General features: G+C 42.2%; 1 protein-coding gene across 6 annotated transcripts in view; it reads left to right on the plus strand.

The window, feature by feature from the left end:
* mctp1a (multiple C2 domains, transmembrane 1a) overlaps positions 1-12555 on the plus strand; it is a 133163-nt gene that overhangs the window by 86963 nt on the left and 33645 nt on the right. For all 6 annotated transcript variants that reach the window (XM_054774999.1, XM_054774995.1, XM_054774996.1 and 3 more), the window contains 2 exons: positions 1628-1747; positions 8317-8433. In XM_054774999.1, coding sequence (XP_054630974.1) covers positions 1628-1747; positions 8317-8433 — 237 coding nt within the window. The remainder of the gene's footprint in view (positions 1-1627; positions 1748-8316; positions 8434-12555) is intronic.

The raw sequence follows: 12555 nt of genomic DNA on the forward strand, positions 1-12555 counted from the left end.
AAAGTGAACATTTGGCAAAACATGCACCCCTACTGTGTGGCGTGTGCTATTACTTTTCTGACAAATACACCACAGGGTGGCGCTCTTATTAAACCCCAAAGTTTGAGTCATATTTCATCAAAATTACACACACACGGCTCAAGTTTTGCAGAATCACCGTTAAATGTGTGACACACCTTTCGAGGACAGGCACATGTCTGTAATATTTGAGATTAGTTGAAAAATGTCTTTGCAGGGGCACAGGCAACTAATTGTCCACAAGTCGTTGAGCATTTATCTAACGATGATAAAACTTTGAGGATATCTGTATTACATGTATGCTAACATGTCTTCCAAAGCATTTAGAGGACAGCCCATTTTTTTTACATGTTGTGTTTGCTTACTTTTGATTTACATATAAAGGATGACCCATGCACCCTTCAATTTATCTGTATGCGGCCCTCGGTGGAAAACGTCTGGACACCTCTGCTTTCATGTGATTCAATATAAGTGCTGTAGTGTCATTGGATCAGAGTATATCCACATTATCCACATATGTGCAAACATAGAGTGCTGTTTTTCAAAGCAGAAAAAAAAGAATGGTCTAGAATTTCCTGTGACACTTTTTCCTTAGGGAGCGTTTTCTCCTGGTGTTGACCTGATTGGGTGATTGCAGTTTTCAGCTGCTATGAGGCTCTTCCCTGAATGGTCTACTACAACCCAGGGGACAACCGCATTTGGAAACTTTTTTGTTTTTGGCCACATATTAATTCTTGCACAGTATTCCCTCCTTTATCGCGGGGTATAGGTTCCCGACATAGCCCACAATAACTGAAATCCGCCAAGTAGGCAACTTTTTGTACAATTTTTATATGTTTTAAAAGCCCTCACCATACCTTTCTCAGACAGGCATTCCTCACATTCCTCTCCTGTTTAAACACTCAAAATTTCAAATTTTGTTTGAATTTTAATGATCAACCTACTAGGTTGGACACACAAAATTATTAAGTGACTCACACATATTTCACTCCTCTGACCGGGCCTCTTTGCCCTGGTTCCATTTTGCTGCAGCGTTTTTGTATCCTTGTTAAAACATATTACTCCTGTCGTCGTATTTTCCTCCTCCTCGTCCTCTTCATTTATTCATTTATTCCGTAATGGTGCCCTACAGCCGGTTAGCTTCTTCTTCTTCCTCTATTGTTTATTGGGGGTTAGCAAGCAGCTCACATGGTTAGCTAGTTTGCTAGCGACGACAACAGAAAGCCGACAGAAGAGAGGGAAGAGAGAGAGACACAGAAAACTGTGTCAGAACAGAACTACAACACTCAGCTTCCTACAATGCATTTCTTCAGGCGCGGCCCGTAACAGCCTTCATACGCTGTAAAAAAAAAAAAAGCAGTAAAATTGCACAAAAAAAGTCCACAAAACAGCAAGTCCGTGAAAGGTCAACCACGATGAAGCGAGGGAACACTGTATACTGTTGTTACTGTACTTACAGTGACAGCGAGCACATGCTTGAATAAACACTGTGAGTCGGCAACAACTCTTATTTCACCAACATACTGAGCCTTTCTTATTATGCTCTCCAAAATAAGAGCTGAAAGACATTTTTTTACTCTTCAAAATATACTTTCTATCTACTTTACAGCTGCTGTTGCGCAACTTTAACAGAGTGAGGCGCTGCATCATGTTCCTCATCAACACCGGTTACTACATCAACAGCTGCTTTGAATGGGACTCTCCACAGAGGAGCATCTGTGCATTTGTGGTATGTAGATGTGATGTTTAAATGCAACGCCACCATAAATCACATAATTCTTATCAGGCTGTTGAGTTGATACAATAATAGCCAACTCGTTGATTATCACTACTTATTTGGACACTAATTAATGCAGATTTTCTCACCTTTATGTCGGTCTGCTAGCAAAGCACCATTCTAGAACACCCATGGCTGCAATGAGTGCTTACTAGGGGTGTCAGGAGATCTCGCAAGATCAATATGTAACGAGATTTGTTTGATAAAAGCTGCCTCTCTACTATGTGACACTCTTCTGCACTTTGTGCGTATGCTACCGGCCCCGCCTCCACCCACTGAGACAAAGAGACTGTATGACAGACAAAATGGCTTACTCCATTCATGCTGTTGTTCTATGGAACAAACGTGCCAAGGTGCTGAAAGCAATGCACAGAGTAACCCCTCATCCTGCCTGTTTGGAGGGGGGAGACGAGGAAAACAGACACACAAGCACATGGCAATATATTGAAGATGGTTAAAATTATCAAGCCCATTTTGATTTATTGTATGATTAATTAATTAATTTATTATCATCCCAGGCCTGGTACCCACGAGACAGAGAAATCTTGTCACATTTTAATCTCACGAGATCTTCTGACACGAGATCTTGTGGGACATAAAACATATGGTCATAATGATTGGAACACCAATATAAGAAATAGAGAGTTGGCCCCCCTATGCTGATTGGAGTGACTTTTTACACAGTTTTGTAGAAAACAAAGCTGTCAGAGCCTTTAGCACATTTCTCAGTAATAGAGGCTTGTTTCTAAGCCTCCTATGAATTGTCTAGGCCGCTACCACCTCATCTGTATCTGCAATTAAAAGGTGAATTGTAATTGGACAGCAGAGCTACCACTCAGGGACATTCTCCTGCATAGCGGTGAGTGGCCGCATGGGGCTTCCCACTCTCAAGATGACAGAGCAGACATTTAATGCTGTCTGCGCTAGTGTCCTAACTCTCTTTCTCTCTCTCTCTCTCTCACACACACACACACACACACACACACACACACACACAGCAAGTGGACCTGTCTTGTTACAGACAATAGCTATTGGCTGTCTGACCCACTTTAGTGTGTCCGCTGCCTGTGTGTGTTTGAGGTGCAGGAAGCTCATGGTGTCATTACCGTGGGTCAGAAAAGACAAAATATTGATTAGTTAACATTTCCCCTCTGCGGGTACGTGTGTGTGTGTGCGCGCGTGTGTGTGTGAGATGAGAAGTGAGATGAGAAGTCCTCGTGTCTTCATAACATTGAAATGGAAGCATGAGAAATAAATGAATGGAGACAACAAGGTCACTTGAACGACTAGCATCCTTGTACATCTTTAAACCCCATTTAGAAGACAAATTATACATAAAGCTCATTTACTCCTGAGTCACTGTGTTTTCTTATTCTGCACACTTAAATTCTAACTATTTGAAGGCAATGAAACAGGTATCTGGGCCAAGGACAAAATGTTTTATAGTTTATAGAAAGTCTGAAATCCAGGCATCATTTTGCTTTCCCTATTACCCCTCCCACACTTGTGAGTGTGTTAGCGTAGGAGTGTGCACTTAGCTAAAAGCATCAGAGTGTTTAGGGCCGCTCCTTTATACAGGTACACCTCCCTCCTCCTCCCTTTGCCTCCACATTTCTTCATCACTCACCCATTCCTCCCTCACTTCCAGAGGCCTCTTAATCACTTCGCTCATCTCTTTAAGTGGGTTTTTATGGGGGGCCATCTGGCCAAGGTGGTGCGTTTGTGAAGGTGGACGGCTGTGTGTGATTACGGGCACGTGTGTGTGTGTGTGTTTCTGTCAGGCTGTCTTACTGGACAGATGTTGTACTTAACTTTTCAAAATTGTCCTCTCTTGCTTGCAGAGGTGGTGTAGTGACAGCCCCCCCTAAACGTTTAAGTGTGTGTGATCCTGAGGGAGGAAAGTGAAGTGTGTTCATTTATTTGTAGAGTTTGGTAAATGATGTGTGTTGTATTCAAGATGCTACAGTGTCACGTTCATTCCACGGAAACGTTAAAAGAGCTCCCTCTTTTGCCAAATTTGGCCCTTCCATTCGCACGTGCACAGCTGTGATTAGCGTGCACGTGCATGTGTGTGTATGCGCGTGTGTGCATGTAAGGGAGCGATTACATAGTCTCACATGCAGCGTTTCTCCCTCACACCCACGCTTCTGTCTCCCACCCATCCCGATGGTGAAACAGCCACTGTGGCAGCTTTGCCTGAGGTGTTGGCTCATTGAAGCGGCCTGCAGTCACCTCCTGTCCTGCATGATGGCAGGTGTCTGTGCATGTACTGTATGTACTGTAGGTATGACTACGGCTGTTTTGGCTATATTTGGCTGTTGGTGTCTTCCCCTCCTCGTATCTGCATCTTTTATCGCCAACCATCCCTCCTCTCCCTCCTGGAAAGTCGGGACCATTGTGGTGCTAAGCGGTGTCGGGTTGTGTTCATGTGCTGCCGCCAGCTCTCCCCGCGGCCTCTGCAACACAAGGCTGTTATTGCCCCTGGGACCACTGGCCTCAGCAGCTCTTCCCCCAAACAAATTTGCTGTAACTTTATCTGCAATTGGGCCCTGAATTGGGAGCAAATAGAGGCAGCTTTGTGAGGCTCGGGGAAGGGCAAGGGCAGCGAGCTGAGGGTTGTCGGGGAGGCAGGGGAAATGATACCGGGCGCTTTTATGTCAGGCAAAGTAGGACTCTTATCAGGAAGAGAGCCCAGACAAGGGAGCTACTTCTAGAGGAAACTGGAACACCTATCACCTGCTTTGCATTTAGATAAAAATTCACCCTGCTGAAATAAATAAAAAAGGCAAAAAGCAAAGACAGGTACAGAAGCATCTATTGGTGTGTGTATATGCACATGTCTAGCAGTGTGATACACACACACCGCACACCAGAGCAGGCAGTGGTACGCGCCACTCCAGGTCTCTTTAAATTGCTCCTTTGACTCCTTTTCAAAGGACCTGCCTAACTTGTAAAAGTTTTCAAGTCGGGAGTTCGTCTTTGCCCACAGCAAGGGACAACTTTGAAAAATTTGCTTGAACATTTTACCGCTCTCGTGATTTGCAAAATGACTGATATTTGAGATATGGTGACAAGACTAACATGGAATATCAAGTCAGAGTGTAATCACCAGAGATAAAGGCTCATGAATGACAAAAGTGTATGAGCTGTGAGTGGAGCGTAGCAGCTTTGTGACAATTAAACTGAACTGAACTGAAATTAAACTCAAGTATCATCTGGATTTTCTATAACATTTAAAACTAAATGACAGCAGGTTAGTGAATCTGGCTTCCTTTTTGGATGAATCCCTTCTCTGGCTGTGCAGTTTGTCCTGCAAGAGTACAGCAGGGGGCAGTCTAGCACCACTGAATGATACTGATGGAGGTCTGGTCCTAAGCAGGACACAGACCCCCCCCACACTCTCTGTCTCTCTCTAGTTACATCAAACTTAACAGGACTTCTACTTGCTATCTGGCAACACTTAGTGCCAGCATGCAAAATGATGTAAGAGAGATAAAGGCGACCTCTGAAATCCAAACTTCGGTTTCACTCCACTGAGACGGAACAGGGGGAAAAGTTTGCCTGGTGTGTGGTTAATGTAAGCCAAAGTACTGAATATTACCCTCCCACAGTGCCGAGGCTCAGAGCCGGGTTGCGTTTTGAAACAAATAACGCAGGCTCCAGCTCTCCATGAGCACTGACTGCTTGAATAAAACATTTTGACTTTTCTATGTTGTTGACATCCTTTTGTGTTCAGGGGATTTCTTAATATTGAACCAAGCATCAAAGGTTTATGCAATCCAAATGCTGGGACTGTCAAAAACAATTAGATTATTGATTTTTGCCTTTGTCATTACATGTCTTATTTAAAATTAAGGTTATATTTGTTAGTTAATTGTATTCTCCACTTACTTGCCAATGAAGTACAGTATAGTATTACTATTACTATTCCACTATTAAAACCTCCTGAAGCGCACATCATTTAAAAATAATTTAATTAATAATAATAATAATACTTACGTCTGTAAAAAGAGCTAAATGATCACATATGTATATCCAATCAATATCTAACAAATAATAAAAGTGTGGACTGGAACGTTTGCTTAAGTTGTAGTTTCAGGGTGAAAGATATCAGTATTTAAGACAGTATTTAAATACAGTATATAGTGTGCTTACACCAGCGTTAAGTTAAGAGTGAAAGAGAGGAGTGAGGTGTCTGTCTATGTGTGTGTTACCACACTAAACTATCATGAACCACTTCTATAATGTGTTTGCAACCCTCAAATGTCTCTTGTATGCAACATATATGGAGATTCACTTAGCATCCCCCCAACTTCTAGTTCGAGCATCACTTTTTCTTGTTTTTGTTTTTCCTCCTCCTTTTTCTGGTCACTGACATCCACAGCAGGCGCTTTCCCACTCCCTCGTCCCCAGGCGCAGAGCCTGCAATGTGGTGTAGGGAGCGATGGGGGGTGGCTGTGATGGACCAGTCTTGCAGGTCCAGGCACTGCAGGGCCCCTGTTACCCAGCCGGGGGGCACAGAGACGGGGCAGGGCCGTCCTCTGCTGAGCCCGGGTGTCTGGTTCCTCCAGCTGCCAGTCAAAATGTGGCCCTCAGCTACTATAGCCAAATAAAAGAGGAATGAAGGGGCGACAACAGGTTAACAGCCTAAAGCAAATTGAAAAGATGCTGACTTTTTCATGTACACTACTATATATAAAAGAGGTTTTTAAGATTTGATGCTCAGGACAGTAAGGCACACTTTGAGGAAAATCCCAGATATATATATATTTATATATTTATATATTTATATTAATATATTTATATTCATAGTGGAATTGTTTATTGCTGTATTTTTATAACATGAAAAGTGCATGCTTATAATTGTATCTTTATTTTTAGCTTAACAGGTTTAAAACAAGCGAGAGCTCCTTTGTTTATTTTTAGTGTGTGTCGGCACCTCATTTGCACAGTATATAAACATGTTTTAATTCATGTTACAGATCTCACAGGTTGGGAGTTGTGATGATTTGTAGGAAGTTGAATCATTTTTTAATGTTTGCTTTACACATCTAAGTGTATGTGCGTGTGCGTGTGTGTGTGTGTGTGTGTGTGTGTGATTTTCTCTGGCTGAGCTGAAATTGTCCTGTTACTTCGAAGGATACGAATACTAATTATTCCAAATTATTGTTATTTTTTTATTTGCTTTTTTAGTAATGATCCTATCCTATGATTGTGTTAGACTCACAGTGAGAGAAAGATACACATTTTCTTTTTTTTTTTTTTAACTAGATGCCCATATTATATTTTTATATATGAAAAATACTTCATTTGGGACCATATTTGAAAGACTGGCCTATCATTTTTATTCATTCTTAGCTTGTGGTGATTATATATATATATATATATATATATATATATATATATATATTATAAATATATAAACAGCTCAACAACTTAACTTCAGAGTTTCCAAACTTTTGTTTGTGATAAAGTGATAAGAGAAGTTATTGTTCAGACGTTGAGATGCATGTGTTTACGTGTGGGTGGGTGCATAGAAAATTATATACTGACGGATGACCGTGTGAGTGTGTGTGGTTTAGTTTTCGTCCGACTCCTATACATTTTAACACAACAGCATGCACACACTTTTTTTGAGCTTCATATTCATAATAACTCTATTGTGGTTGGTTCATGATTTAAATTTGTGTGCAGTAATATCAGGTTCACTGGAAGTTTTATAATATAAAATATGTATGTATGTATATGTAACAGATTTCCATATTTTCCAGAGGTAATGTTCACAAATGTGGTATTTATTTCCACAAAATATCTCACTAGCTAAATTCCTACAATGCCACCATAAAATAACCAGCCTCCATCATTTGCAATTTCTCTTTCCCACAGAGAATAATAAGAAGGCCACAGTCCAGGCTTTTAGCAAAGGTTAATTTTCAGATGGTGCCGTACTTGTTTGTTGATGAGAGGGGAGGCACTGAGGTTGTGATTTTGGCAGCCGGGTGCAGAGGAGGTTAGAGTGGAGCCATACAAGTCTTAGTTAGGCTATTGGGGCTTGGAGTGACAAGGTTAGGGACTCAGGGTGTGGCCGGTGTGAGGTCAGATGTTGGGTTTTGGGGGGTTTCTTGTGGAAGGGTTAGCTCTGACGTGGTGTCGTAGAAACGATACATGACCTCAACCCCTGGATGATTGGCATGAAGGAAAGAGGCTCTTGACGGCTTGTACTCATCTCCAGCATCATCCTCCTCCTCTGCTGAAGGCCCACAAGAGCTTCAAGGGTCAGGGTGCTGAACCCATTCTCAGCGCCACCGGGTCGGTACCTTTGTTAACAGCACCGTCTTATTTTTACGCTTTGAACCATGACGGGTTATGATTCTGCATATGAATGTGTGCCGCCTCCGATCACATATGGTCGGCATACATTGTCAGGCGATTGCCTCATGATGGTCAGACCTAAACATTGCTTGCCGCTTTGTTCTCACTTTCCTCACGGTAATCATTTTGTCCTTTCGTTCTTGTTTCAGCTCTTTGTTGTCGTCGTCTGGAACTTTGAACTCTATATGATACCGCTGGCTTTGTTGCTGCCCTTGGCCTGGAACTACATCCTCATCACATCGGGCAAGGACACAAGGCAAGATGTGGTGAGTGGAAGCTTTAGTGAAATCCCTCCGCCTTTCTTTTATTCCACTGTAAAAAGCTTCTGTAGGGCACACAATGCTCCGTTAAAAGTGTGACGCTATTATTTTATGGGGACATTGCGCTCACAGTGTTATCACATTTAAGTATACTTGTAGAAGATTACATTTATTTAAACTGTATTAACCATTGTGCATAGCCAGCATAGACACAGAGATAATTCAAAAGACAACAACGTGAACTCTCATTTAAAACATACTTTTGGATTAAAAAATCAGCCGTAAAATATATGCAAATCTATAATTTACAGAAATAAATATGCATATTATATTTTAGGACATGAGAAAAACAACGTCTTCCCCTTGAGCTGCTTTCTCAGTGCAATCTCTCTCACATTTCAGATTTTGCCACCTTTGAGGCAAAGAAAAGGAAGAAATAATAGGCAGTCACCTTGAGCTACGTTACGCCACTTTACCTGGTGGTAGACTTATTTCATTCATTTATTTTTATCTCCTATACCAATTAAATAATGTCAAAGCAATGTCACGGGAAACAGACATGTTTTAATCATGGCCAGGCAATTTTGGAGAGAGCAGAGAGTGAAAACGAGAACGAGAGAGCATAGACTACGGAGAGAGCGTGAACAATGAAGTGATTAATTTTAATAAGTAACTTCTCTCGGTCTGACTTGGAAATAAGCAGCTAAAAGACCTGATATTCACTTGCCTTGTGTCTAGCTAGACTCGCATTCCATCTCTCGTGTTTCTATAAGTGTGTGTTTATTCCTTTTTAAATAGTATTTAACTTAGATTAGAGTCAAACCTAACTTTACATGACTGAATTGTTATGAGGCTACTCGGATTGTAGGGTGTCATTGCATTACTCCACATTATAAAGCGCTTATGATAAATATAACAAACAGCAGAACTTGTGCACGGCACATATTTTCCAAACTTTTTTCTATATTTATCTATCAAAAAGGTTAATAATGAAATGAGCAGCAAAACTCTATTCAGTTCATCTTTTTACATTAGTTTGCTTCTTGCTGTTTAAGACAAATGTTGACAAACTCCCTGCTTTGCAGCACTGGCATGGTGAATGACATTCATTTTGGAAAATAATGACTTACCTGTAGATGGCGACATTGCTTGACAAAAAAAACCTCAAGATATTGCAAGCCAAAATGAAACATGATTGTTCTCTCTACCTGCTACGTCTATTTATGCAGCTCTAATGGTACTCCTCTTTCATGGCCTTCCTAATTAAAACTAGACAACAGAGCTTATATATTCTTCTACGTTGCCACTTCACGTACGAGTAAGTACACACAACTCCCACTTACTGCAGAATGGTTTTTCCTCTCCTCTTCAGAAGGGGACCATTGTGCCTCAAGTGCCACAGGAATTAACATCATGTTGATACTGTTGTAGTTTGGCGAATGCCCCTTAGTGCTGCCATTAATTTCTCTTCATTTTTATATCCTGACCAATTTTATATAGTTTCCTTGATGACGTCAATATCAAATACAAGTGAGAGCCAAATACATGCTGTTAAGACTTGATATGTGCTTTGCATTGCAGAAAATGTTACATACAATACTGTAGACTGTATCATAATTTGTGTGCTCATGCATGACACACGTGTGTCCCATGAGTGCTGTCCCTGTTTGTTCTCTACTGTGAGAGTATACGACATGCGTTCTTTGCTTCCTCTCCTGGTCCCCCTGGCTCCCGCCTTTTGAGTCTTTACCAAGCTCAAGTCATGGTTCTATACTTGGCAGAGAAAAGAAAACAAGGGGAAGAAGCTTTGTAATTACTTAAAACAGCACACCAAATGATAGTCCCGAGTGGAGCTCGGGTCAGAGTCCACAGTGCTGGGGTTTTCCGAAAGTCTGGCGTGGAGGGTAATGCCAAGGCAATCTGTGTTGAACTCACACACAAAAAGAGAGAGAGGGAGAAAACAAAAACGTATACACTTGAGCCTGGACTTCCTAATCAGCTGAAGGGCCTTGATTCACCTGATGGGTTCAATGTGAGAACCTTTCTTCTATTTTACACCGCAACACAGCCTGTAGCCCTTCCTCTTGCAGATAAACAAACACTGTGTTCTCTGCATGCTGTAATTCACCACTCAGGGTCACTGCCTGTTGTGTGCCTACACGCTGCTTTGCAAACAGCTTTCAGATCAGCACTCCTTACCCTCGCCCCAACCTTGACCAGTACCTGCTAAGCAGTTGCAGGCCCCTCAGAACAGTGAGTAAAGGAGGTGATGCACCAGCAAGGTCACTGACCTCCTCTCTTATCATGTCGCACTCTTGACCTGTGAACCCTGACTCACCTGACCTGCATGTCTTGTTTTAACGTGCCCTCGGAAACAAACAACTAACTAAAGGAGAGGGGGACCTTTTATGGCATTTTGCAAAGTATGGGCAACACTCGTACCTCTTATTTGTGTTCTCTGTGGCTAGAAGGTGGAGGAGTCCCTTAATTAATGACATGACCTTCTCCCTTTTCCATTAACTTTGAAACTGGACTGGTTTGTATTCCATCCCAAACATGTATAAAAAACTGCCAGTAGGCTGGACTTGTTTAAAAAGAAACCAGTCCGCACTGTAGGAAGGCTGCAAAGAGCTTGTGCAGTCGCAGACACGTGCGGTCATTTGATGGGTGTCCTAATAATTTAACATCACCCTGTCACTTTGAATGGATGGATACAAATTGCCATGAGCCTGTGGTTGTGATAGCTAAATGTCTCAGTGCATTAGTTCATATAGCGCTCTCCGTATCTATGCTTGCTCTGATGAGCATACACTAGAAATGCCTTCTAGATGTTCTGTTGGGCTCGAAAAGCCCATAGCAGATGTTATAAAGGTGTTAATTGCTGCGCAGACATTCGTGGAGGGCACCCACCAAACGCGCTGATGTCTTTTTCTAGCACGAGATGACGGGCAATTAGGTCTCATCACACTGGAGGACCTTCCTCTTCATCCTATGCTACAGACCATTGCGTGGATTCACCCACTGAATCTGGCAACCTATTACAAAAGAGAAGATCTAAATAGCCTAAAGACACTTCACTTTTATAGATATCTCTTCAACAGTTTGCTTAACTGCATATTAGACCCAACCTTCCACAATTTACAAACAATCATAGTTGAAATAATAATAAATAAACATATTTGCATCTGACATGATGGGTTTGCATCAAATCCACACAGATATACTTGCACGGTTTTGGTATTTACTTTCCTGACAGCAGTGTATTGTTCATTTCCAAGTCAGTAATAACGTCTAGCTTTATTTGAACACTTCATCATCGCATTGCATCGAGAACAAGACTTCATAGACATTTTTATCTATTCTATTTTCACCCCAAGCCTTCATCTCAGGAAAAACCCAGCGTCTCTAAACACACTGTGCCTTGACACCTGCCCTCATTAAGAGCCCTGCACAACACAGGTATAGAAAGTAAATATTATAAGAAAGCTGGGAGGGAAAAAAGAGGAAACACCCTATTAGACCGCTAGAAAGTCACACATCCACTTTCCTGCATAGAAACTCTGAAAAGTAAAGGAGAAAGTAGACAAGAAGGATGGAGTGGGAGCAGGAGACACAAGAATAGGCTTTCGGAGAGATGGGGCAACAGAGGAAGAGGTGGAGGAAAGAGGAGATGTGCTCCTCAGTGCAGAGTCAGACATGGCACTTGGTGACAGGTGACAAAATCAAAAGGTCATGTCACTTTTAACTGGGAGCGCCTGTGCCCCACTGATTTCCCTCGTGCCACCCTGACACCGCCACGCTCATCTGTGCTCATCTGGTTGCCTCTCTCTCCCTCTCCTGCGCTCTGCTAAACTGGCAGAGAGGATGGCAGGCAGAAAGACAGGAGACGAGCAGAGTTTGAAGCGGGACGGGAGCACCGGGAGCATCAGGAACGCCACTGCCGAATCCTCCCAGCCTCCTGTTTTATCATTTCTGCGTGTCGCTTTCTCTTCGTTTCCATCCATTTGTTTGACTCCCTTCATCACCTTTGTGACTGCCTGTGCTCTTTGCTAACAACATCCACCGCTCACGTTGTCTGCCTCGCTTCTAGTTGTTGTTGTTTTTGAAGGTTCAGTAAACCTGTTGTCA

Source organism: Dunckerocampus dactyliophorus, chromosome 4 (genome assembly GCF_027744805.1).
Source record: "Dunckerocampus dactyliophorus isolate RoL2022-P2 chromosome 4, RoL_Ddac_1.1, whole genome shotgun sequence".
Classification (NCBI taxonomy): domain Eukaryota; kingdom Metazoa; phylum Chordata; class Actinopteri; order Syngnathiformes; family Syngnathidae; genus Dunckerocampus; species Dunckerocampus dactyliophorus.